This window comes from Scyliorhinus torazame, chromosome 30, assembly GCF_047496885.1.
Source record: "Scyliorhinus torazame isolate Kashiwa2021f chromosome 30, sScyTor2.1, whole genome shotgun sequence".
NCBI lineage: Eukaryota > Metazoa > Chordata > Chondrichthyes > Carcharhiniformes > Scyliorhinidae > Scyliorhinus > Scyliorhinus torazame.
This window is the reverse complement of record NC_092736.1, coordinates 27,295,672-27,321,615: the sequence shown is the minus strand read 5'-3', so window position 1 is coordinate 27,321,615 and position 25,944 is coordinate 27,295,672. Positions and strand designations below refer to the sequence as shown.

At 43.8% G+C, this 25,944-nt stretch overlaps 1 protein-coding gene across 4 annotated transcripts in view; it reads right to left on the bottom strand.

The window, feature by feature from the left end:
* Positions 1 to 1,875: 1,875 nt before the first annotated feature.
* The window catches only part of sin3aa (SIN3 transcription regulator family member Aa), a 159,677-nt gene continuing 135,608 nt past the window's right edge, over positions 1,876 to 25,944 (bottom strand). For 3 of the 4 annotated variants that reach the window (XM_072493045.1, XM_072493044.1, XM_072493046.1), the window contains 3 exons: positions 21,733 to 21,827; positions 7,239 to 7,446; positions 1,876 to 4,114 (listed from right to left, as the gene is read on the bottom strand). In XM_072493045.1, the coding sequence (XP_072349146.1) occupies positions 3,884 to 4,114; positions 7,239 to 7,446; positions 21,733 to 21,827 (534 nt within the window). In that variant the 3' untranslated portion in view covers positions 1,876 to 3,883. Of the gene's footprint in view, positions 4,115 to 7,238; positions 7,447 to 21,732; positions 21,828 to 22,175; positions 22,480 to 25,944 lie in introns of those variants that run through there. The other variant, XM_072493047.1, reaches the window with a different exon arrangement.

Below are 25,944 nucleotides of genomic sequence, written 5' to 3'. Positions count from 1 at the left end.
CCTGTGCCAGCTCTTGAGGTATATTTTAGTCCTACATCCCACCTGTTCCCCATATCCCTGAAAATTAGTTGTCTTCAAGTACATCTCCAATTGGCTTTTGAAAGTTCCTTTGGAATCAGATTCCACCGCCCTTTAAGTTAGTGCGGTCCAGATTTTAGCAACCCTCTTGTATGAAAGAAAAACCGACCGAACAAATAACAATTCAACACCCTTGTTGTTTGGTGGCGCAATAGTAGTGTCCCTGCCTCTGGGCAAAGAGCTCTGGGTTCAAGTCCCATTTCAGGACTCGATGACCACGGACGGTGTGGCCAAACAAGTTGATTGTCTGCCTACGAATCTTTCCAATATACCTGATGGCAGGCAGCAAGAGCAGGAGCGTTCCCTGGCCAGCTACATTGCAGAAGGCAACGAAAACCGCTGTTATACTTCGCCAAGCATGGTCATAAGATAATCCAATGGAAGTCTCAAGGTTGCCCAAGCCCTCTTCGAACGTGGTACCTGCAGAAGAACAACTATATTTGACAAAACCAAGTATCTCATATGCTCTTTTTTTAACTATACGAGCAACTTGTCCTGCCACTTTTAGATATTTTACGTAAGTTACAATCATCTGGATGGACAGATCAAACAAAGCACTAATTTAGAAGCTGAACACTATAACTCATGCCTCAGATCACACCCAGGAGCAATACCACGAGATCTCCACCCAATGGACAGAGCACTCAGGTCATATAGAATATCCAATAATTGAGTGACTGAGAGAAATAAACATGTAAAGAAATAAAAGACGGAGTGTAGTATAGCAAGGTATTGTAGATCCAATATCAAACTACAAACAGGTCCTGTGGGTTTGTTACATTTTGGTGGATAGTACTTCAATGTATTTTTAATTCTTTCATGCGATATGGGGGTGTCACTGGCCATTGCCCATTCTTAATTGTCCCTGAGAAGCTGGTGGTGGGCTACCTTACTGAACCACTGCAGTCCATATGGTGTGGCTACATCCACATTGCTGCTATCGGTGAATTATAAAAGAAAGAAAATCAAGTGTTTGTTCACCCATTCAGCTTCTCTTTTCGAGGCACAAATGATTGTCTAATTACATAATTGGAGAGATCCCAGAGCAGGAGGCAGCATTTTAGCCCACTGTGGCAGTACTTGAATCAAAATTGAAGCAACTTTCTCTAAATCTTGTTTTCCTCCTCTCTCCCATGCCCCTTTACGATTTTTGTTCAAGCCTTTGTCTCAATTCCCTAACTGGCACAACTTGATGTAGCTTTGACATTTAATCTGTAGTCAGTGATAATTTGTACATATACGAGCTGTTCTTAAGCAAACAAGGATGGAACTAGATCTCGGTTTGCATTTAAAAAAAATAGTTGTGTTTTTCAAAATGCAGGCACTACAGCCTGCACCACCTGTATGTCTCATGACAGTGAGGATAACACAAGAACAACGTGGGCAGCACAAGTGAGTAGCATTGTGGCTTCACAGCGCCAGGGTCCCAGGTTCAATTCCCTGCTGGGTCACTGTCTGTGTGAAGTCTGCACATTCTCCCCGTGTCTGCGTGAGTTTCCTCCGGGTGCTCCGGTTTCCTCCCACTGTCCAAAGACGTGCAGGTTAGGTGGATTGGCCATGATAAATTGCCCCTTGGTGTCCAAAGGTTGGGAGGGGTTACTGGGATAGGGTGGAAGTGAGGGCTTGTGTGTCGGTGCAGACTTGGTGGGCCGAATGGCCTCCTTCTGTACTGTATGTTCTATGTCTATATCTAACTTATACTTCAGATCTTTTTAAAATATATAATTTCGGTTTCACAATTTAAAAAAAAATTACGGATAAACAAGCCAAAAAGGAAATTAATGAAAACAAATACACTTCACACAAGACAGCCAGATTTCAGCCCTGGCGATATTTTAATGGAAATACTGAACTACAAGTCAAGTTTACAACTTCTGTATAGAAATCACACGTGGGTGGCCAAAGATCACAGTACAGAATACAAAAAGCAATATATATGCATTGTACAAGCTGGCTTAAAAGCCCTGCCTCTTATACTTTACAAAGTGAAAAAAGAGAGGTTGCAGGGGCAAACTGTACAAATCAGTCTCCGACAGTGTCTGATCGATGTTGATGAGCACAGTGGCTATCTGAACAGAAGCTTCGTGTTAAATGGACAATCCGAGGTTAATGGCGACCGTCGGGCGAGCGGATGAGTAAAAGCTTAATTACAAGATCTTCCAGCTGCCATTAGTCAAATCTTGCCTCGGTTAGATTAGTTCTTCTAAAGGCTCACCAAACCACTACCTAGCTTGGCCTCAGGAGAAAAGGTGGGCGACCCGCGTCGGTGGATGTAGAAAAAAGACGAGGAGGGGAGGGGGAGGGGGGAAATGAAGATAATTTAACTAATTTACATAGAAATTTATAAAAAACGGTGGAGGTTCTTTCGGGCTTACCCTGGTCTGTGATTTACCAGACTGCTCGTTGACAAAAAGCAGAATATCGTAACAAAGCTCGAATGGGTTGGAACATCTGCTTACGAAATGAAACCCATGACGTGTGCTGTTGCTGTTCAGTCTCATCAAAACAAAAGTGGAAATCGTTGAAATATTTTTCTTAAAAATTCACGTTTCAACGAGTAAAAATAACAGCTTGAGCATTAAAACAAGACAGCGGCGGATGGGCAAGTGTTATTAAATGGATAAAACTGATTTTCAAAGGCATCATAACAGTCTTGTGCTTCAGACATCACTGAGCACGCCCAATGTACAACAGACAGCAGTGAATGTTCTAGCCAACCATATTTAAGGTTCATAGAAAATCTTTCAAACTCAGCGAAGCTTCTTTTGTGCGACCCGTTTTTAAAAAAAACACACACGCAATGTGTTCCACTGTCTTCCAATAGTATCTCTTGTATTCATGACATATTTCAAATGCTAGAATCGAGATGCTTTATAAAATGTTCAAAATAAAATGCCCAAACCGTTGAAAGCACTTTTGCTGTAACACGCAATAAAGCAGCAGGAAGGTTTTGGGACTGCATCAAACGTGACTGTATTAACAATCGCCGATGCTCTTCTGAAAAAAAAAGCGCCATCAAAAGGATACTACAGTATGAAGAAAACCTGAATGGACAGCTGCCACATTAGTAAGTTAAGAGAGACCTTTCAGTCAGTCAACCACTTGCTCATGAACATCTTTTAATACCTGAAGCTACTAATCAATAGGGTCAAATACTGCATAAAACTGGAACCAGCAGTCCGCCAGACTTCCGACAGGAAGCGAATTGTGTTTGGAAGACTAAGGCAGGTTTAAAAAAAAAAAACAGGTCACAGGTAAATTACCGCTCAGAGACCCAGAGTTCAATGTTTCCGTAACAAAAAGAAAAGGTGATTGGACAGTTCCAATGATGTCTGCCATGAAGTTTGGTCCAGTTGGTATTAGACGAGCAAACTTGAATTAAAACTCAAAACAAAAAGGCCAAAATGTACTATGCAATGGCATGCTGCACAGGGACACTTAATGATACAAGTGTTCTGTACATAATGAAATATCTTTTCACTAACAGAAATTCACACACAAAGAAAGCTACACTTACTCTGAAATCCCTTTGGTAAAAACTTTAATAATGGTGCCTCATTTTTTTCCATATTAACTAACTTCAAGCCACCTCATACTATGATACACAATAAGCTAGTAGATAATGCTAGCACATTGATGCAGATTGGTTCTTTTTTAAAAAAAAGTCTGTTGACAATATGTACACAGTATTTACAAAAACATAGCAGTGTTTTTTTTTGTGTGTTGGGGGAGCTGGTGTATGGCATTGGATGAGATGCCACAACGTGGGCACATTGCACAAGGGAGGACCTGCTGTGCAAGCTGGTCACGGCCCCTTGAATAAAGCACTGTATTTCACCCTGTATTTGTTGATTTTCATGAAGTGCAGTATTTCCATTTCACAGGTGGTTGTGCAGGGCACCATGCCTTCCAATCCCTCTCCCATTAGCCACTTGCTGGTCTCGGCAGCCATTTCACGAGTCACGTGCTCCTTGCTCCATTTATCCACCCATGCCTGAAACCGCTGGTGTAACCGTGTGCTGACTCGCTCATGAGACTAAATCCAAAAGGGAGAAACAATGAGAGCCATCAATTATACCAATGAAACTTAACAACAAACTGATTGACACCTCAATAGGCCCTGCCTCCCAGCTAAAGCAGCTGCCTAAATCACGTTTCCCCACAATCAAAACCAAAGCAGTTTCAGCCCCGCAGCTTAAACAGGATAGTGGGAATCTAGAACGCGGAGGTTCATGGTCCCATAACAAGGGTTCGGCCATTTTGAATGAAGAACTTTCTTCTCATCTCAGACTCCAAGACAAGAGATAGATAGATTTTCAGGCACTAAGGGAAATGGGGATAGAGCGTGAAGATAGATCAGCCATGTTCTTACTGAATAACGGAGCAGGCTCCAATGGCCAAATGGCCCATTCCTGCTCCTATTTCTTATGTTCTTCGTGCAACAAACTCTCGGAAAATTGACACCTATCAGAGTAAGGTGTGTGAAAACCTAGCAAGAAGGGGACCAATGAATATAGAGGTATTAAAAACACTGCCTAATCCTCAAACCATACTTTGTATTCTTTTTACTAGACCTATCAAAAGGACAACCTATCAGTGGAATAAAATTAAGTCAGTGCAGTATCGATATTCTGCTGCTAGATGGCAGTGACGTAGTAACTATTAAATCCAATTATACAAAATATGCTGAAGATCTGCCTCTTTTTTTACTGCAAGAATTTATCCTCACTGAATTCAAAGCTTTGGGCCTTTAGAAAACGCGAATCCAGCTGCACCGTATTAGTTGCCATGCCTTTTGATGTGGCTCCATTTTCAAAACTGGCACGGGTCTCCAGACCAGATAAAGAGCCACCATCAATAGTTGTTGCAAATTAAACATTGAAATAGGTTTTTGTTACACACAGAAAACAGAAGCAACATTAAATTCGTAGAAATAAAAGGACTGGGAAAGGCGAGAGATAATGTGGGGGGAAGAAAGAAAAATGAAGCACGTAGAAGTGTTTAAACTTGAAATAAACACAGAAGATGCTGGAAAACATTCAGCCAGTCAGAGAGCTTCTGGCTTTGTTTTTGCTTATTAAACAAGGTTATTACAGAGTTGATTTTTGTGGTACACATTGCAGATTCATCAAGGAAACATGCATAGAAAATAGAAGCAGCAGGGGGCCATTCGGCCCTTCGAGCCTGCCCCACCATTCATTATGATCAGGGATGATCATCAAGTTCAATACCCTGATCCCGCCTTCCCCCGCATTTTCCTTGACCCCTGTATCTAATTCCTTCTTGAAATTACACCACGTTTTGGCCTCAACTACTTTCTGTGGTCGTGAATTCCACAGACTCACCGCTCTCTGGGTGAAGAAATTTCCCCTCACCTCAGTACTAAAAGGTTTACCCCTTATCCCCAAACTATGACCCCTAGTTCTGGACTCCCCCACCATCGGGAACATTCTTTCTGAATCAACCCTGTCTAATCCTGTTAGAACGTTATAAATTTCTACGAGATCCCCTCTCAATCTTCTAAACTTCAATGAATATAATGCTAACCAATTTAGTCTCTCATATGACAGTCCCGCCATCCCAGGAATCAGCCTGGTAAACCTTCGCTGCACTCCCTCCATAGCAAGAACATCCTTCCTCAGATAAGGACACTGAAACTGCTCACAATACTCCAGGTGTGGCCAGAAGCGTCCAAAGTCAACATTTAAAAGACAAATAAGTTCTAAAGAAAACTAATTTTAAACATTTTTAAAAAATACTCCATTTTTTTTCCAATTAAGGGGTAATTTGGCATGGCCAATCTACCCACCCTGTACATTTTTGGGTTGTGGGGGTGAAACCCATGCAGACACGGGGAGAATGTGCAAACTCCACATGGACCGAACCCGGGTCCTCGCCGCCTTGAAGCAGCAATGCTAGCCACTGTACCACTGTGCCACCCCTAAATTCCTAAAGAAAACTATATTTAATTAGAAAGAATGCCTTACTGACTACTGAATTTATCCTGAGCAAAGGCAAGTACATATTGTGTCTTTGGGGGCTGGTTCGTGATACAGAGCAAGTCCAACAATGTGGGTTCAATTCCTGTACCGGCTGAGCTTATTCACAAAGCCCCGCCTTCTCAACCCTGCCAGAGGTGTGGTGATCCTCAGGTTAAATCACCAACAGTCAGCTCCCCCCTCGAAGGGGAAAGCAGCCTATGGTCATTTGGGAATATGGCAACTTTACGTACTTTTACTGTGTCTTTACATTAAGCAGCTGTTACTTCATAAAAGGACTTTGCCACCATCTTGAAGATTCTACCAGTTTCATTAAAATGGTAAAATACTAAAGCCTGCCTTCTGTTTTTTGAGGTTTACCAAGTATTTCTTGCTCGTGGCCGCTATACGCATTGTTTCATGTGTTCTGTCATACCCACCCGATTATAGCCAAGCTGCTCAAAGTAAAATGATTTTACCTTCAGGGTCAATGAGAAAAATTCAATGTGTTCCTTTGAGAAACCATTAAAAAGTATATGTCAGGGTAGCACGGCGGTGCAGTGGTTAGCAATGCTGCCTCACGGCGCTGAGGTCCCAGGTTCAATCCCGGCTCTGAGTCACTGTCCGTGTGGAGTTTGCACATTCTCCCCGTGTTTGCGTGGGTTTCGCCCCCACAACCCAAATAATTGCCCCTTATTTGGAAAAAATGAATTGGGTACTCTAAATTTATATTAAAAAAAAGTATATGTCGAGTATTTAATGACACTGTTTCAAACCCTATAAATTAATTCTACAAAGGGCCTGGATGAAACATAAAAGTATCCTCTTTCATACACCACACACAATGTAATTCTTTTAAAATGGCTTTATTACTTGACGGTGAGAATTCCTTTTTAACAGAACCAATCCAATGATGTTCGTTGATGAATCGCAACATGTACAGAAAAGTGCTGGAAACACTCAGCGCATCAGACTGCATCTGCGCAGAGACTTTGGTTTTTAGCTGAGAACTGTTCTGATGAAAAGTCTGAATTAGCCTGAAGCATTGACTCCACATTTCCCTGTCTGACCTGCTGAGTGATTATCAGCATTTTAAGGTCAGATTTCCAGCATCCATCCACAGTATTTCTCTTTTCCTAACCGCAACACTTGCAATTTCTGTGAAACCTGCAGCGTACTGACCTGGCGAGCCCGTAGCAGTGCCGTTCTCCTGTACATGTAGTCTTCGGATTTGAAGACATACACCATCTTGTAGGAGTTGAGTTTAAAATTGCACTGCGCTTTATCATAATTTTCTGCATTCTCTATAGATTTCTTATTGCTGCATTCCTTCCCTTCCTTTTCTTGCTGTTCCCGACCTCGTTGGCACTTGCGGATTCGACGCAGATTCCTAAAAAGCAAAGAAACATACAGATCAGAGACTCAGATGAGTGCGATGAAACAAAAATGCGTGGGGGAAATAATCTACAAGAAATATGCAAGATCTGTGAAACTTCAGCTGCAATTATCCCCACCATCTCACTTTCATCCTCCCCTTCCATTCTCTTTATTAACACTTTCCTCTTCCTCATCATATTTAGTTTTTCCGAATAACATTCCTGGTAGAGCCTCAGATTCACACGTTTTGGAAGGAAATGAGACTTGAACAATGCTGACGAAACTATACAAATGCACTGATAGTGAGCAAGTTAGAAAGCCAATGCATGTGTGAATTGGGTAGTACATACCGTATTGAAATCAAGCAAAAGGTTCCTGCTGTAACAATTTTTCAAAGCAGACATTTCATTTTCTTCAGAGATTGGGAAAAAGAATGTCAAGTACACAGTGTCACAGTGGTTAGCACTGCTGCCTCACAGCACCAGGGACCTGGGTTCAATTCCGACTTTGGGTGACTTGTCTGTGTGGAGTTTGCTCACTCTCCCAGTGACTGCATGGGTTTCCACCGGGTGCTCCGGTTTCCTCCCACTGTCCAAAGATGTGCAGGTTAGGTGGATTGGCCATGCTAAATTGTCTCTTAGGGCGGAGGATTGGGCCTAGGTAGGGTGATCTTTCGAAGGTTGGGGCAGGCTCAATGGGCCGAATGGCCTCCTTCTGCACTGCAGGAATTCTATGATTAGAATCATAGAATATTGCAGCATAGAAAAGAGCCATTTGACTCATGCCCGAGTCAATCCTTTAAAAAAGCTATCCAATTAGTCCCACTCTTCTGCTCTGTCCCTATGGTTCCTCAGATTTTTATAACTTTGAGTTTAAATGTAACATTCTTTTAAATCTTTTTTCTTTGTGTACAAAGACAATGTTGAAGCATTTTCAACCGTCTTCAGCCATATATACAGGGTGAATGACGCATCTCGGCCTCCTCCTGAGGTTTCGGGCATCATAGGTGCCATTTCAATTCACTCCATATTAATATTACAGCACGGACAGCGGCTGGCCAATATGGAAAAGCAGGACAAATCCAAGCCGGCCAATTGGTACCACATCAGTCTACTCTCGATCGTCAGAAAAGTGGTGGAAGGTATTGTTGACAAGTGATATCAAGCAGCACTTACTCAGCAATTAGCCACTCAGTTTGTGTTCCACCAGGATCACTCAGGTCCAAACGTGGTTAAAAGAGCTGAACTACAGGAGAGGTGAGAGCGACTGCTCTTGAAATAAATTTGACTAAGCAAGTGTGGCATCAAGGAGCCCTAGCAAAACTGGAGCTAATGGGAAGACCACCGAACTTAAATACTGTAACTACAAGAGCAGGTCAGGCGGGGAATCCTGTGACAACCAACTCACTTCCTAACTCCACGAAGCCTGTCCGTCATCTGCGAGGCACAAGTCAGGAATGTGATGGAATACTCTCCACTTGCCTGGATGAGTGTAGCTCCAACAACACTCATGGAGTTTGACACCATCCGGGACAAAGGAGCCCACTTGATTGGCACCCCCTCCACCACCAATGCAGGGTCACAGCAGTGTTTACATCTACAAAATGGACTGCAGCAACTCACCAAATCCCCTCTGAGAGCACTATCCACACTTGTGATCTCTACATCCAGAAGGACAAGGGCAGTAGATACATGGGAATACCAGCGGCTGTAAGTTCCCCTCCAAGCCACACACCATCCTGACTTGGAAATACATCACCGCTATTTCGCTGTTCCTGGGTCAAATAGCTGGAACCCCCTTCCTAACAGCACTGTCATTGGCACACGCTTGCTCGATATGACCTCTTTTTGCACCGTTTCTGCATACAATACCCTTGCATTCTGCCCCGTCTTCACACATCTGTGGCATGTTTGAGTTTCAAAACTCTTAGGCATCAACTCAGGCAACATTTTGTGCACCCGAGTACTCAAACTCAGCTGCTGAGCTTCTTTCCCTACCAGCTCCATCGACACATCAATTTCCATGGCCTTTTTCAGAGTAAAAGGTTTCTCTCGGTAAGCACCAGTTTCTGGTGGGCAGCACAGTGGTTAGCACTGTTGCTTCACAGCTCCAGGGTCCCGGGTTCAATTCCCGGCACTGTGTGTGTGGAGTCTGCACGTTCTCCCAGTGTTTGTGGGTTTTCTCCGGGTACTCCGGTTTCCCCCACAAGTCCCGAAAGACGTGCTGTTAAGTAATTTGGACATTCTGAATTCTCCCTCTGTGTACCCGAACAGGCGCCGGAATGTGGTGACTAGGGGCTTTTCACGGTAACTTCATTGCAGTACTAATATAAGCCTACTTGTGACAATAAAGATTATTAATTAAGTTTCTGTATTGCTTCATTTCTCAGACTAGTCAGTCCCGAATTGTATAATTTAATACATCACCAAACTGACAGTGCTCTGCATGTCTTTTTAATACTGTCGCGAATTGTGCAATTGATTCCCCCTCTTCTTGATTGCGTTTGTGAAATCTGAAACACTCTGCAATCACTAAAGGCCTAGGCGAATAATGTGCTTGCAGAATCTCTACCATTTCTTCAAATATCTTGGTGCCTGGCTGCACTAAACTTCTGAGGAGATGAAACATTTTTCCTCCCATTACACTCAGGAACGTAGAAACTCCAATACCTTCTACGACTTGTTTGCATTTTTTCCACAGTCCCCTTTCCCAGATATTGTTTCCACCGGTGGCCAGCAAGTGCTGTTCGACGCCCTCATCGCCAGTTTGTGTTGCGTCCGCAGGATTGATGCTATGAGGCTGACACACTAAAGGAGCTTTATCAACGAGGTGCATTCAGTGCAGGCTGCTTCTTTACTCTGCAGTTACCCGCGCTAGCGATCGGTGATATTATGCATACATCATTATACAGCTTTCAGTGCCGCTTCTCAGAAATCAATATAAATACATAACAAAGGTGTGTTCATAACTTGGTCAAACAGATGAAATAGCAACCTGTGAATCCTTCCAACATACACCAATGGTAAGTGGTAAGAGGAGAGATTCCTGGTCAGCCACGTAATGGAAACAAAATTGGAGCCTCTACCATCGCTATTCATAGCTCTGGACTACGACACATGTTACCATGGCAACTCCTTGCAGGGGCTGGTTGGCTCAGTTGGCTGGATGGCTGCTGTGGATCAGATTGGTGTTCACATCTCAATTCTAGCTGGGGTGGATTTGGGTCAATGCCTCCTTGCCCTACCAGTAGTGAAGGTTGTGGTGCTGTGGGTTTGACTTGCCTTTGGGAGAACTAAAGGGGATTAATAAACCACAGGGTGGTCCAAAGTTCTTGAGACTGCAGCAAATGTGAACAGAAGTAAAGGCAAACGGTACTTTAATGTTGTACCAATTAAGGGAATACCTGACAAATGACCAAAACGACAAACATTTCTTGTCGTCCCTCACCATATTTTAATGGTGCACCATTTCATCCTCATCATCAAATAATGGCCATTATACAGCTGAAGTGATACGTTAGCCTCACGTACAGGATAAATCTCTCTTCTACTCTATCCCACAAATGCGTTCTTGACCGGTCCTGTACCAATGACATGTATGTTTTCAACACAAACCAGGCACAGCAAAAGAATCAATTCAGTAGAAATTGTGAGCACAATGATTTGGGTGAAATGACCAATTCACAGCAGCCAATATCTGCTAAATAGAGAGACTAGCATTTATGCAGCATCTTTCACTATTTCAGGATAACCCTAAAGTGCTTTGCTGCCAATTGAATACTTTTGAAGTGCAAGCACTGTTGTAATGTGGGCTAAACAGCTGGGTGATAATGCAGAACAAGGCCAGCAGCGTGGGTTCAATTCCCGTATCGGCCTCCCTGAACAGGCGCCAGAATGTGGCAACTAGGGGTTTTTCACAGTAACTTCACTGAAGCCGACTTGTGACAATAAGCGATTATTATTATTATTTATGAATTTATTACATTACAACAGTGACTATACTTCAAAGTACTTCATTGACTAAAGCGCTTCGAGATGTCTGGTGTTATGTAGGATGCTATATAAATGCAAGACTATCTCATTTTGTTTTAATAAAGGAAAACTGGCAGCAAATTGGTAAACCCCCGCAAATAGCAATGTGTTAATAATTGGATCATCTGTTTTGTTGGTGTTGTTTGAGGGTTAAATACTCCCCAAACTCTTATTAAATAGTGACATGGGAATTCAATCCATTAACCCACTTTTGCTCCATATCCCTCAAAAGTCCCATCTCAGTCTTCGTCCTGAAAATTTCAATTGACCCAGCATCCAGTCTTTTCGAGGAGAGAATTCCACATTTCCACTAACCTTTGCTTCCTGATATCACTCCGAAATGGTCTAGCTCCATTTTTCAGAATGTGTTTGGTTTTGAAATCCCTCAGCTTCTCTGCATCTATCCTCACAAATCCTTTAATATTTTGTGGTAACTTGAGACCACAAAGCGAGCGGTCGAATGCGTTGTTTAAAAGAAGGAACTTCTTTATATCAATAACTATCGGAGTTTGGCAATAACAGTAATTCAACAGAGCAGTGGCGACAGTAATAACTATGGAAACAGGAGCACTAGTAAAACCAGTCTTGCTTACAGGTCACCCTCTTGCAGACTAAAAAGCCCGCCAATGCTCGCACATGCTCAGAACCCTCCACAGACGCCAGAAAAATAATTACAAAGGAGAGAGGCTTATGAGAGCACTCTGTACAGAAAATGACACACACAAACACTTCTCCCCCTTAAATTTCAATCCTTTGTCAGGACAGAAATACATCAAAAGTGGTGTCTTAACTGTATAAAAATCTGTCAGGTGCTTTCCGATTGCATTGCGATCAACGCAACACCACAGGTGAATCTTGTAACAGTTAATCTGGGATCGTAGGTGAAGAGGTAGATTGAGAATCGGAACATGAACGTTCCTCTTCCTCTCCCCCAGCTAGAGTATGGTTTGGTGCCTGCGAACAACTCTTCTGTGCTGAAATCCCACGACCCAAGATACTGAACCACTTTCATTTATAATTATTCCTAGTAGCCACCTCTGGTTACTAATCAAGTTCTTAATGTAAACCTGATCATCTGGTTTGAACTGCCTCTCTGGCGTGGTAGTCGTGTCCATCCCTCTTATCTCCTGCTCACTTTTGCTCTGAGATTATAGAATCATAGAATTCCTACAGTGCAGAAGGAGGCCATTTTGCCCATCGAGTCTGCACTACCCTCTCAAAGAGCACCCTACCGAGACCCACTTCCCCGCCCTATCCCCGCAACCCCACCAAACCTACACTTCATTGGACACCAATGGGCAATTTAATATGGCCCATCCACCTAACCTGTACAGCTTTGGACTGAGGAGGGAAACCGACATGGGGGGAAGCTGGAATTGAACCCGGGTCCTTGGCGCTGCAAGGCAGCAGTTCTAACCACTGTGCAGCCCTGGATCTGGATGGAGTCGATCTGGATGAAGCAGATCCAGATGAGATTTTGGCCTCCCACCGAACAACAATTCTGCTGGAGTAAGCCCGGTGTGGATTGTGGCGTGATACAATACGGGAATAAAGATCTTGAGCTTTGTACCCAAAAGTATCACTTGCCATTCTCTTCAATCCACCCTTCAGAGTTTGAATATCTCGTTCTGCTAACCACTCAAAACCAGATGAAATGGTGCAGTATGCATACACCATTCCTTTGCATGAATTCTTGAAATAATTCCCTTGTAAACGTAGTGATGTCAGATGAAACAAGCAAATCTGGTGAACCACGAATTGCAAAGAGTTGAAGCAGCTTCTCAATTGTCACAGAAGCTGGAATATTATTCATGGTGTGTTTCCAACCATTTCCAATCTACGACAACCAAAAACATGTAGTTCATGAACGGTCCTGCAAAGCCCTTATGCAGTCTGGACCATGGCTTATCGGGCCACTTCCAAGAATGAAGTGGTGCTGGTGGCACCATCTTCTGGTTTCACTGGTATGCGAACGGAATTTTTCTTTGTTATCCAAGTCCAGATCCATATTAGGCCACAAAGCATACGAGCTGGCAAGACTTTTCACTCTAGAAGCACCTGGATGAGCCTCGTGAATTTCATCCATGACTTGCGAACGACCAGGGGGCAAATGATCACTCTTGATCCCCACACCAGGCATCCATCCTATACACTTACCATTTCTATGCTTCAGGTAAGGTTTCATGATGGGCAGCATGGTAGCACAGTGGTTGGCACTGTGGCTTCACAGCACCATGGTCCCAGGTACGATTCCCCGCTGGGTCACTGTCTGTGCGGAGTCTGCACGTTCTCCCCGTGTCTGCGTGGGTTTCCTCCGGGTGCTCCGGTTTCCTCCCACAGTCCAAAGACGTGCAGGTTAGGTGGATTGGCCATGCTAAATTGCCATTAGTGCCCAAAAAGGTTAGGAGATGTTATTGGGCTACGGAGATAGGGTGGAAGTGAGGGCTCAAATGGGTCGGTGCAGACCCGATGGGCCGAATGGCATCCTTCTGCACTGTATGCTCTGTGTTTCAATTCATCGAGTGCGATCCTCTGGCCACGCTGCCCCGGAAAAGCAACTCACCATGGCGCAGCGTGGCCGGTGAAAGCCGAGAGACCCTGCTCCCTGCTCGCAATGCCTCCCGAGATTCAATACAATCTCGCAAGCTGTTGCAAGGGGAATCCCGCCCACAACGGGCGAGATCATTTTTTTGGGTAAATCTGCATATTAGAGTGAAGCAGTAAGCCATGTGCGATTCTCAAGATACCGGAGGCTTTGGGATTCAATCCCTTCACCTCGGGGACCTTGGGCGAGCGCAGTTCAGCACACATCCCCACAAACGGGGAGCAGACGGAACGGCACTTGTGGGGGTCTCCAAGGGGATCGGAGGCCCCCAGCTGCAAGTCCTTTGGGCAGGGTGGTGCTCTGACATTGTTGGTGGGACCTGGTTGCCAGCCTGGCATTGCCAAGGTGCCAGGTTGGCACTAAGGTGCCGAGCCGGCATTTTCTGCATGCCCAAACGGGCCCGGTTTGCCCGCCATGGGTGTAGGGTCCCGGCAAGCGGAGCTCCCCATTGTAATAAACGGGGCTGTGTGGGGCCTCGGCCGCTCGTTCCATGTTCAGGCCCCTTATTCAAAGCGAGTCACGTTGAATAGTCGCATGTTTCTCGGCACGGAGTGCCAGGAAACACACCACTAAACGCGTTCGTTCGGGGACTTTGTTTCCCTTTGGGAAGTTCGCGGCCATCATCTTTGATGATAGTTAGCTATCCTTGCATTAGGAATCTTTCAACTTGCGACAAAATAAGATCTCTCTCCGTCCATTGCTTAATCGGCTTCACACTTACAGGAGAATACGCAAGTTTCTTGACTAAAAAAATTGTCATGGGAGGACACATTACCTTGGATGGTAACTCCAGTAAAGGGAGACGACTCAACACACCCCCTGCTCTGCAGATGGTATTGTACTGAAATACTGACAATGTAAGCGCCCAGCTCTGTAATCTTGCTGAGGCCATTGGAGGAATACATGTCAACTCACTGAAATAAATAATCGCCGGCTTGTGGTTGGTACATATGGTGTACAATGACCATTTAGGTACTGATGGAATCTTTTCATTAATGAGTTTCATCAAATCAATATAAAATGTGAACAGTTAGGGTCCTAACACAGCTACCCCTGCGGTATCACATTAGTCACTGCCTGCCAATCGGAAAAAGACCCATTTATTCCAACGTTTTCTTCCTGGCTGCTAACCAGCTGTCTATCCATTTCAAGACACTACCCACAATTGAACAGGGGCTGGTTTAGCTCACTGGGCTAAATCGCTGGCTTTGAAAGCAGACCAAGGCAGGCCAGCAGCACGGTTCATTCACGTACAAGCCTCCCCGAACAGGCGCCGGAATGTGGCGACTAGGGGCTTTTCACAGTAACTTCATTGAAGTCTACTCGTGACAATAAGCGCTTTTCATTTTTCATTTCAATCCCATGTGCTTTCATTTTACATAGTAAGCTGTTATGTGAGACCTTGTTGAAAGCCTTTTGAAAGTCTAAATAAACCACATCTTCAAAGAATTCTAGTAGATTTGTCAAGCATGATTTCCCTTTCGTAAATCCATGCAGACTTTGTCTGATTACACCGCTGCTTTGCAAATGCAGTGATATGAAATTCTTGATAATAGACTCTAGCAACTTCTCTACTACCGACGTTAGGCTCACTGATCTATAGTTTCCTGTTTTCTCTCTACCTCCCTTTTTGAGTAGTGGGGTTATGTTAGCTACCCTCCAATCTGTAGGAACCACTCCAGATTTTTGAAAAATGACCACCAATCGATTTACTATTTCAAGGGACACTTCCTTAAGTACTCTGGGATGAAGATTATCAGGCTTTGGAGGTTTATCCGCCTTCAATCCCATTAATTTTCCCAAAACCGTTTCTTTACTAATATTAATTTCCTCCAGCTCCTCACTGAAACTTATGTTTCTCAGAACTTCCGGAACATTATTCATATCTACCTTTGTGAAGACAAAGTTAGTTCCTCAGCCATTTCTTTGTTCCCTGTTATGAATTCCATTTTTGACTTTAAGGGGCCTACATTAGTTTTTATCAATCTTTTTCTCTTTACATACCTATTGAAACTTTTGCAGTCAGTTTTTATGTTCCCCGCTAGCTTACTTTCGTACTGAATTTTTCCCATCTTAATCAACCCCTTGGTCCGCCTTTGCTGAATTTTAAACTGTTCCCAATTCTCAGGTCTATTGCTTTTTCTAGCTAATTTGTATGCCTCTTCATTGATCAATACTATCTCCAATTTCCCTTGTAAGCCATGGATTGGCCACTTCCCTTTCTACTCTTGCGCCAAGTAGGAATAAACAACTTTTGGAGTTCATCTATTCGTTCCTTGAATGCCTGCTAATGTCTGTTTCAGAAATGCTTCCAAATCCAAATGAGCTCATGCCTCATACCATCACAGTTTCCTTTATTGAGGTTCAGGGCTCCGGTCTCAGAATCAACTACCTCACTATCCACCCATATAAAGAATTCTATCATATTATGGTCACTCATCCTCAAGGGTTCTCTTGCAACAAGATTGCCAATCAACCCTTTCTCATTGCACAGCACCCAGTCCGAGGTGGCTTGTTCTCTTGTTGGTTCCTCAACATATTGGTGAAGAAAACAATCCCGTACACACTCCAGAAATTCCTCTTCTGTTGTACTGTGACTAATTTGACTCCCCCAATCTATATGCAGATTGAAATCACCCATAATCACAGGTGTCCTTTATCATATCGATCTCTGATTTCCTGTCTAATGCTATTCCCAACATTACCACTACAGTTTGGTGGTCTATATACCACCCCACGAATGTGTTTTGCCCCTTGGGTGTTTCTTAACACAAGCCAGAGAGATTCACATCAGCTGTGCTCATATAATAGCCCTCAATGTTTTGTTCCCATATATAAATAAATAACGGACTTAATAGAACAGTAGTAACAGTAATAACTATGAAAACAGAAGCACTGGTAAAACCAGTCTTGCTTACAAGTCACCGTCTTACAGACTGAAAAGGCCCGCCCAAAGCTTGCACATGCTCAGAACCCCCAAGACACCAGTAAAACAATTAAATAGGAGAAAGGCTTATAAGAACACTCTGTGTTCAAAATGGCACTCTGAAACACATTTTAAACACCTCAGCCCTCTAAATGCAAGGCGTTACAAGTTTCAATCACCTGTCCTAATGATGCAACCCTTTAAACTGTTGTTTCATTTTGGTAAATCTGGGTTTACTGGGAGGTTTCCTGCAAGGTCAATATATCTTTCCTGAGGCACAGTGATCAGAACTGAGTGTAATACACCAAATCAGTTCTTCTTTAAAAAAAATTTTACAGGTCGAGGATGGCTAAATTTCAAAGATCTTCGAGCCGGGCATGGGTAAATTTTAAAGATCTTTAAAAAAAAAAAATTTGGAGTACCCAATTCATTTTTTTCCAATTAAGAGGCAATTTAGCGTGGCCAATCCAGCTAGCTTACACGTCTTTTTGGGTTGTGGGGGCGAAACCCACGCAAACAAGGGGAGAATGTGCAACCTCCACACGGACAGTGACCCAGAGCCAGGATCGAACCTGGGACATCGGCGCTGTGAGGCCACAGTGCTAACCCACTGCGCCACCGTGCTGCCCTCCAAATCAGTTCTGACCAAGGCTGATTGAGGGGTAATTTATTTCCCCTGCTTTATACAAGAGACCTTGAAGTAACATTCCATGAGCCATTTTGATTGCCATTTACACCTGTACACTGGCTTTTAATAATCTGTGTGCCTGGACACTGTCATGTGAGAGTACCTTTAAGAAATGGGTGTTTAAGAAATGTACCTTTAAGATATGGGTGTTTATCAGTGACGTCAGAGTGTGGGTGGAGCTGGGTTGTCTGTCGGCTTTTTATTTTTGTTTTAGGCTGTTTGCTGCAGGGTGTGTTTTAGTTTCGTTTTCAGTGGTGGAGCTGAAGCCAGACAGAGCAGGTGTATTGCTGTTCTCTCTGCCATGAAAAGACTATCTCTTGATCATTTGGTGAATTCAGAATTATAAATGTTCTCAGTAGTGAATGTAAACCTAATGTGCTTCTGTTAAAAGTTGTTTCTTTTGTCTTCTGGATGTTGTTTGGGAAGTTATTAAGGATTACTTAGTGTTGTATTCTTTGGGGGTTGTATTTGAATTGATGGTTGCTAAGATGTTCGCTGTATGTTTTAAAAAGGCTAACTTGAGTTCGTAGAATAAACACTGTTTTGCTTTAAAAAAATACCACAATCTATTAAAAGTTGTGGGTCAGGTGAACTCCATGATACACTTTGGGGTTCTCGAAACCCTGGCCCATAACAACATCCAAAACCCTTTGCCCCTCCAGTTTCTACTCTCTTGCCATTAAGAAAATATTATGAGTTGTCTTTCTCAGAATAGCTCAAACTTCTACACATTGAACTTCAGCTGCGACAGTTTGCCCGCTCATTTAATCCGCCTGTGCCCCTTTGTGCCATCTTCAGACCTGCTCGTCCTCCTAACAAAGTATAATTTGCAAACTTGAATATGCATCTCTATTCATTCATTTATATATACACGGTGGAAAACGGAGGCTTGAGAGCAGATCGCTGAGGAACACTATCTGTCACATTCCGCCAATCAAGAAAATGCCTTTTATCCCTAACAACCAATTATCTGTTCTGTTTCCTAAGATTACCTCCAATTTCACACACATGAATTTTTGTCAGGGGGCTGGGAAAACAAGCTGTAGTCCAGAAGTCAGTGTTGAGAGTAGTGAGGTACTGAGGAGGGTACCAAGGTCGCAGGAGTGTACCGGCAGACAGAAAGGTGGGTTGAAGTGTCTCTACTTCAATGCAAGGAGCATCCGGAATAAGGGAGGTGAACTTGGAGCGTGGATTGGTACTTGGGACTACGATATTGTGGCCATTACGGAGACATGGTTAATAGGGACAGGAATGGTTGTTGGAAGTTCCGGGATATAGATGTTTCAGTACGAGTAGGGAAGGTGGTAAAACAGGTGGAGGAGTACGGTAGCCTTGTGGATAGCACAATTGCTTCACAGCTCCAGGGTCCCAGGTTCGATTCCGGCTTGGGTCACTGTCTGTGTGGAGTCTGCACATCCTCCCCGTGTGTGCGTGGGTTTCCTCCGGGTGCTCCGGTTTCCTCCCACAGCCCAAAGATGTGCAGGTTAGGTGGATTGGCCATGATAAATTGCCCTTTGTGTCCAAAATTGCCCTTAGTGTTGGGTGGGGTTACTGGGTTATGGGGATAGGGTGGCGGTGTTGACCTTGGGTAGGGTGCTCTTTCAAAGAGCCGGTGCAGACTCGATGGGCCGAATGGCCTCCTTCTGCACTGTAAATACTATGAAACTATGAGTAGCATTGTTAATCAAGGATAGTTTAACGGCTGCAGAAAGGCAGTTTGAAGGGGATCTGCCACTGAGGTAATATGGGCCGAAGTTAAAAATAGGAAAGGAGCGGTCACATTGTTAGGAGTTTTCTATAGGCCCCCAAATAGTAATAGAGATGTGGAGGAAGAAATTGCAAGACAGATTATGGATAGGTGTGGAGGTCTCAGGGTAGTGGTCATGGGTGACTTTAACTTTCCAAATATTGATTGGAACCTCTATAGTTCGAACAGTTCGGATGGGCAGTTTTTGTACAGAGTGTGCAGGAGGGTTTCCTGACACAATATGTGGATAGGCTGACAAGAGGGGGGGGGGGGGGGGCCACATTGGATTTGGTACTGGTTCATGAACCGGGCCAAGTGTTAGATTTGTTGGTGGGAGAGCACTTTGGAGATAGTGACCACAATTCGGTGTCTTTCACTATTGCAATGGAGAGGGATAGGGCCATATGGCAGAGCAAGGTTTATAATTGGGGGAGGGGTAATTATGATGCAATTAGGCAAGAATTAGGGAGCATAAGATGGGAACAGAAACTGTCAGGGAAAGGCACAAATGAAAAGTGGAGCTTGTTCAAGGAACAAATACTGCGTGTCCTTGATAGGCATGTCCCTGTCAGGCAGGGAGGAAATGGCCGTGTAAGGGAACCATGGTTCACAAAAGAGGTTGAATGTCTTGTCAAGAGGAAAAAGGAAGAGTATGTAAGGATGAGAAAACAAGGTTCAGTAGGGTCGCTTGAGGGTGACAAGGTAGCAAGGAATGAGCTTAGGAGAGCTAGGGCATGAGAAGTCCTTGGCGGGTCGGATCAAGGAAAACCCCAAGGCTTTTTACTCTTATGTGAGAAATAAAAGAATGACCAGGGTGAGGGTAGGGCCGGTCAAGGACAGTAGTGGGAACCTGTGCATGGAGTCAGAAGATTAGGAGAGGCGTTGAATGAATACTTTTCTTCAGTGTTCACAAAGGAGAGGGGCCATGTTTTTGAGGATGAGAGTGTGATTCAGGCAGGTACGCTGGAGGAGGTAGATGTTCTGAGGAAGGATGTATTAACAATTTTGAAAAACCTGAAGAATAGGATTTATGACCATTTGGAAAGATGCAGTTTAATCCGGGATAGTCAACACGGATTTGTGAAGGATAGGTCTTGCCTCACAAATTTGATTGAATTCTTTGAGGACGTAACTAAGTGTGTAGATGAAGGTAGAGCAGTTGATGGTAGAGGATGAGAGGCGACTTAATAGAGGTTTATATGATAATGAGGGGGATAGATAGAGTGACGTTCAGAGACTATTTCCTCGGGTGGATGTAGCTGTCACAAGGGGGCATAACTATAAGATTCAGGGTGGGAGATATAGGAGGGATGTCCGAGGTAGGTTCTTTACTCAGAGAGTGATTAGGGTGTGGAATGGACTGCCTGCTGTGATAGTGGAGTCGGACACTTTAGGGACTTTCAAGTGGTTATTGGATAGGCACATGGAGCACACCAGAATGACAGGGAGTGGGATAGCTTGAACTTGGTTTCGGACAATGCTCGGCACAACATCGAGGGCCGAAGGGCCTGTTCTGTGCTGTACTGTTCTATGTTCTCTTGTGTACGGTCTTATCAAATTTCTCTCCTGAAGTGTGCAGAAACAAGATCTGTAGACATTCCCCTGTCCCTCGTTAGCAACCACTTGAACAAAGCTCCACAACATTATTCGGACACAATCTACCCTTCATAACTCTATCTCTCTCAAATCACCGCACACTTGTCCAAGAGTTCACTGTCCCTGAGATTACTTGAATCTGACCTTTCATCTGTCTGTTCGTGAAAGGCCTTAGAAAGAGGAGCGTTACCAGAATATTTCCAGGGATGAGGGGCTTCAGTTATGAGAAGTTAGAAAAGCTCACCATGGAACAAAGAAGGTGCGACAGTGACTGAACAGGGGTTTCCAAGAGGCTGACCGGTTTTGATAGAGAGAAAAACTATTCCCTCTGGTGAATGGGTCAACAATAGGGATCGTAAATTTAAATTAATTGGCAAAACATTTAGAAGGGAGATGAGGAGAAATGTCATCAGTCAATAAATTTGTTGGGATATGGGCCATACTCCTGCTAAGATGTTATGGAACCTGAATTCTAAATCATTTTCAAGGGACTTGGCCACAAATTTGAGCATGAGAAACTTAAAAAGAGAAAAAGTGGAAACGTGAAACTAAGCACTATCAATCTTCCAAAAAGCGGGAACGGAACCGGAATGACAAGCCAACTGGCCCTCTTCGGTGCTGAAAGTTCCCATGACTCTTTCCTCTACATATTGTTTACACTGATTCGGTGGCAAAGCTCACAGTTTAGTAGCGGGACAAACCTTACCTAGGCAGGAACACAGGTTTCTGTGCGAGATGTTCCCGTAGTTCAGGAGAGGTAGAATCGGAATTCATATAACGATCCAAAAAGTCTGACCAGCGCTGCAATAAAACAGGCAAATGTTAATTAAATATGGACAGCCACCAAGGAGACGGTAATTACTTGCTACATGTATAATTTATTTTCTTATATTGAAGTTCAACCTCCACATACAATTATAAATTCGTTCCAATGTGATTGGTTTGGGATGGGGTCAGGAAAAAGAAAATCACCGAGGGACACTGTTGCTTTAAATAAATCTCCACCTTGTGTCATGAGATTTCTCCCCTCTCTGCTGATTCACATCCACACATTAAGGCAGAAGCTCAACAGTGAGATCTTGGAGACCAACAAAAAGAGAAGAAAGACTTGAAAGACTTGCCTTTGTATAGCGCCTTTCATGACCTCAGGACGTCCCAAAGCGCTTTACAGCCAATGAAGTCCTTTTGAAGTGTTGTAATGTAGGAAACGCGGCAGCCAATTTGTGCACAGCAAGCTCCCACAAACAGCAATGTGATAATGACCAAATAATCTGTTTTTGTTTTAAAGTACTGGTCGAGGGATAAATTTTGGCCAGGACACCGGGGATAGCTCCCCTGCTCTTCTTCAAAACAGTGCCATGGGATCTTTTACGTCCACCTGTGAGGGCAGACGGGGCCTCGGTTTAATGTCTCATCCGAAAGACGACACCTCCAACACCTAAAAGGGTGACACCTGCAATATGGCATGGATAAGTCAGGGATAAGTTAATTTTGACACATCCAAGCTTCATTAAAATGATAAATCAACAGTAACAGTAAAGAACTGATTATAAATTGATCCAAATATGTACACGGCAGAAATGGCCATGAGGCCCAACCAGGCAACATTGAGATTTATCCTCCACACTGGTAGAAATTCTATTCCCAATAAAGCAATGAATGAGACACATCTCTAACCTGTAATAAACCAGAGATCAGTCAGAAGCTGATTTATAAGTAGAGGTTGAGCTTGATGTCAGAATTGTGACAATTTTAGCTACATCTGTTTTAACTGCCCCAAAGACTTGCAAGTTATCCTCATTCTTCAGTCTGCTTGAAATCAGGTCGCTACTGCCAAGAGAGTGAATGGGCATCATGCTCGCAGATCTCTTGTCAAAACCCCTCCTGCGCAGCAACCAGGGAGTTGGGAATTAACATCCAGGCTAGATTACTTTCTGAAGTATAACAGCGTGAAAATCACTCACAATTGAGTGTTTGAAAAAAGCGTCGGTAGCGGTCATAAAGCTAGCCTCTAGAGGCACCCTGAACATATCAGTTCAAGAAGTAGCCAAAGTACGAGCGGAGGGAGCGCTAATATTTTGGTTCATGTCTCCTGCTCTACCAGGATATGGTGGCCTGGTGGTGACTTGCACTTGTCGAGGCCGAGAGTTCAAATACCACTATGACCAGGGGTGAAACCCAACTGAATAAATCTGGTCATTTGTGGCCTAGTACTAGCTTCTGAGCTGCCGTCAAATACAATGGAGAGCCTGCCACTCCTATCCAGTCAGGTCTACACGTCTGACTCAGCTGTAGACACCTGCTACAAAATTCAACAACAAGTTAAAACATGACAGACATCTAAGCTTTGAATTAGGGCAGTACAGTCAGTCACGTCTACATGGGCATGAAGTCCTCTTCCCTCGCCCAACATCGGGAGAAGGAACTCAAATAACAGATCAGCTAATGTCGCAAACTCCCAAGGTCATTCCTCGAGTTGTCCTACCAGCAGGTTAGACCCACTAGAGGTAAGGGAATAGTCATTGAGTCAAGTGACGCCAGCAGTTCTCAACATCTACTCCAGACTAGATGAGGTTTCAGAGAAGGTCAAGAAAATATCCTGATCATTCCCTGTTGTTCCTCTCAATGCGCAAATCGGATTCAAAAATGTTAAGAAGGCTCAGAGAAGTAAGTTCACAGTATGCATTCTGAACAAGGGGTAGGCCCATTGTCTACCAGAAAGCGTGACTTGGTAGTACCACCATTGTCTGAACTGACCAAGTCCTGACGTACACAGTTGCCAGGCTCAGGGCATGCATCAGGTGGCAAGGGAACCAACATAAAGTATTAAGAACATTGGAATGACCACCACACAGCTCCTGTGAGGGCAAAGTCTTACTTCTTCAGTGAGTACAACTTCCATGGGTTAGAATGGCACTATTGCCACGCTGAAGGAACATCTTGCACCCCAAAGCATCAGCATCTATGAGGCTTGGTGAACCAATAGTTGCAGTATAGCATACCAGCACAATGTGTGACTTCATAGCTCAGCACATCCCTTACCTTGATGATCATCAAGCCAGAGGGCAGTATGGAGAGTGTAAAGACGTGCCAAGCGTATTGTTGACTGAGGTACTTTGTAACGTTACTACCTGCATATTGAACTACCAAAGGCACAGGCTACAGTCAGAGCTAAAGTAAACTCTGAAACAATGGAGTACAGTAAAGTTAGAAAATGATTGTGGACTGCCAGGTAGACAAACAAGAGGGGAAGACGCCATGAACATCTCCTCAACCAGTGGTGTGAAGCAAATTTAAAAGCAAAAGCTTAAGTGCTTGCAAGATCTTCATGTGCAGTAAACAATTCTACATGAGGGCATCATGAAGTCCCTAATATCGCAAATGCCAATTCAGTTTGTTGTTTGTGATGGTGAGAAGAATCGGAGTGTACTGGACACAATTAAGGCAACGGTCCCCAATAATAAACTTGCCGTACAGCTGAAGTTCTGCACACCAAAGTGAACTGCTCCCTTAGCTAAATTGTTCAAAAACAGCTAAGGCACAGAGATTTACCCAATAATGTGGAAGAATTCCCAAGTATATCCCATTCAGAAAGAGCAGGATAAATCTAACCTGGCCTGCTAAACCTTTTTATTCTCCTTCCAATCAATACTAATGGAACGGAATCATCAATAGTGCCATCAGACAACACCTGCTCACCAATATCCTGTTTGCTGATGGTTCACATCTAGTTCCATTAGAAGCACTTGGCTCCAGAACTCTTTACATCACCGATCAAGATATAGGCTTAAAATCTAAAAATCAGGAGAGGTGAAGTCTTGCCACCCTCAATATCAAAGCAACATTCGGCCAAGTATAGCACAAAGTAGCTTTAATGATAGTTGGATTAATTGAGTGGAAGTCTGGTTAAGGAGAATACCCATCAGTGCTAGAGCCATACCTGACACAAAAGCTGATGTCTGTGGTTGTTGGAAGCCAATCAAACGACGGATGCCGCTGTTTTTCAAGGAAGCATTCGTGGTCCAACCATCTTCAGCTTCTTCATCAATACTTCCATAATACGTCATGAACGGGGCTTATGACTTCAGAGTGTTCGGCTATACTTACAACTCCTCTGACAATGAAGCAGTCCATACCAATCGGCATCTACATACATCCAGGTTTTAGTTGACATGTGGCAGGCGTCATTCATGTCACCCAAGTATTAGATAATGACTGTTGCAAAGAAAAGGTAGCCCAGCCATCTGCCATGACCTTTAGCAGTGCACCACCATCAACATCTCCCCCACCATCAAGGTCTTGAAGGTTAACAATGGCTATAAGCTTAACTAGACCAGCCAGATCAGCATTAGGGCTATAAAAGTGGGTGCTATGCAACAAGTGATTTGCTCACTGTCCCCTCAAAGCATCTTTGATATCTAATATGCTCATTAGCTTAAGAGACATTAATTAACTGTCCAGATGGGTGCAGCCATAACGGTCAATAAGTTTGGCACCATCCTGAACACTGCTTAATTCTTGTGCCATGAGCTATTGACTTTCGCCATACCTGGTAAGTGCACTGTGGCTGTAGTATGTTTAACCTGCAGGATGCAATGTATGTAGCAAGCGTATTTCAATAGCACCTCCCTCCACGACCACGAAGGATCATATCAGCAATGTTGCGGGAACATCATCACTGCAAAGTTCTCCTCCAAGAGGCATATCATCCTGACTTGGATATATATTGGTGTTCTTTTATCATCTCTGTATTAATATTCGCAAATTTCCTCCCCATGAGCTTCACCACTAGGACTGTGGTGATTCAAGACTTACCGTTGCCTGTCTTGGGCAACTAGGAGTGGCAATCAATGGACTCTCGTCAGTATCGCCCATAGCCCAAGAATAAATTAATAAATAAGGGCGTAAACAAGAAATA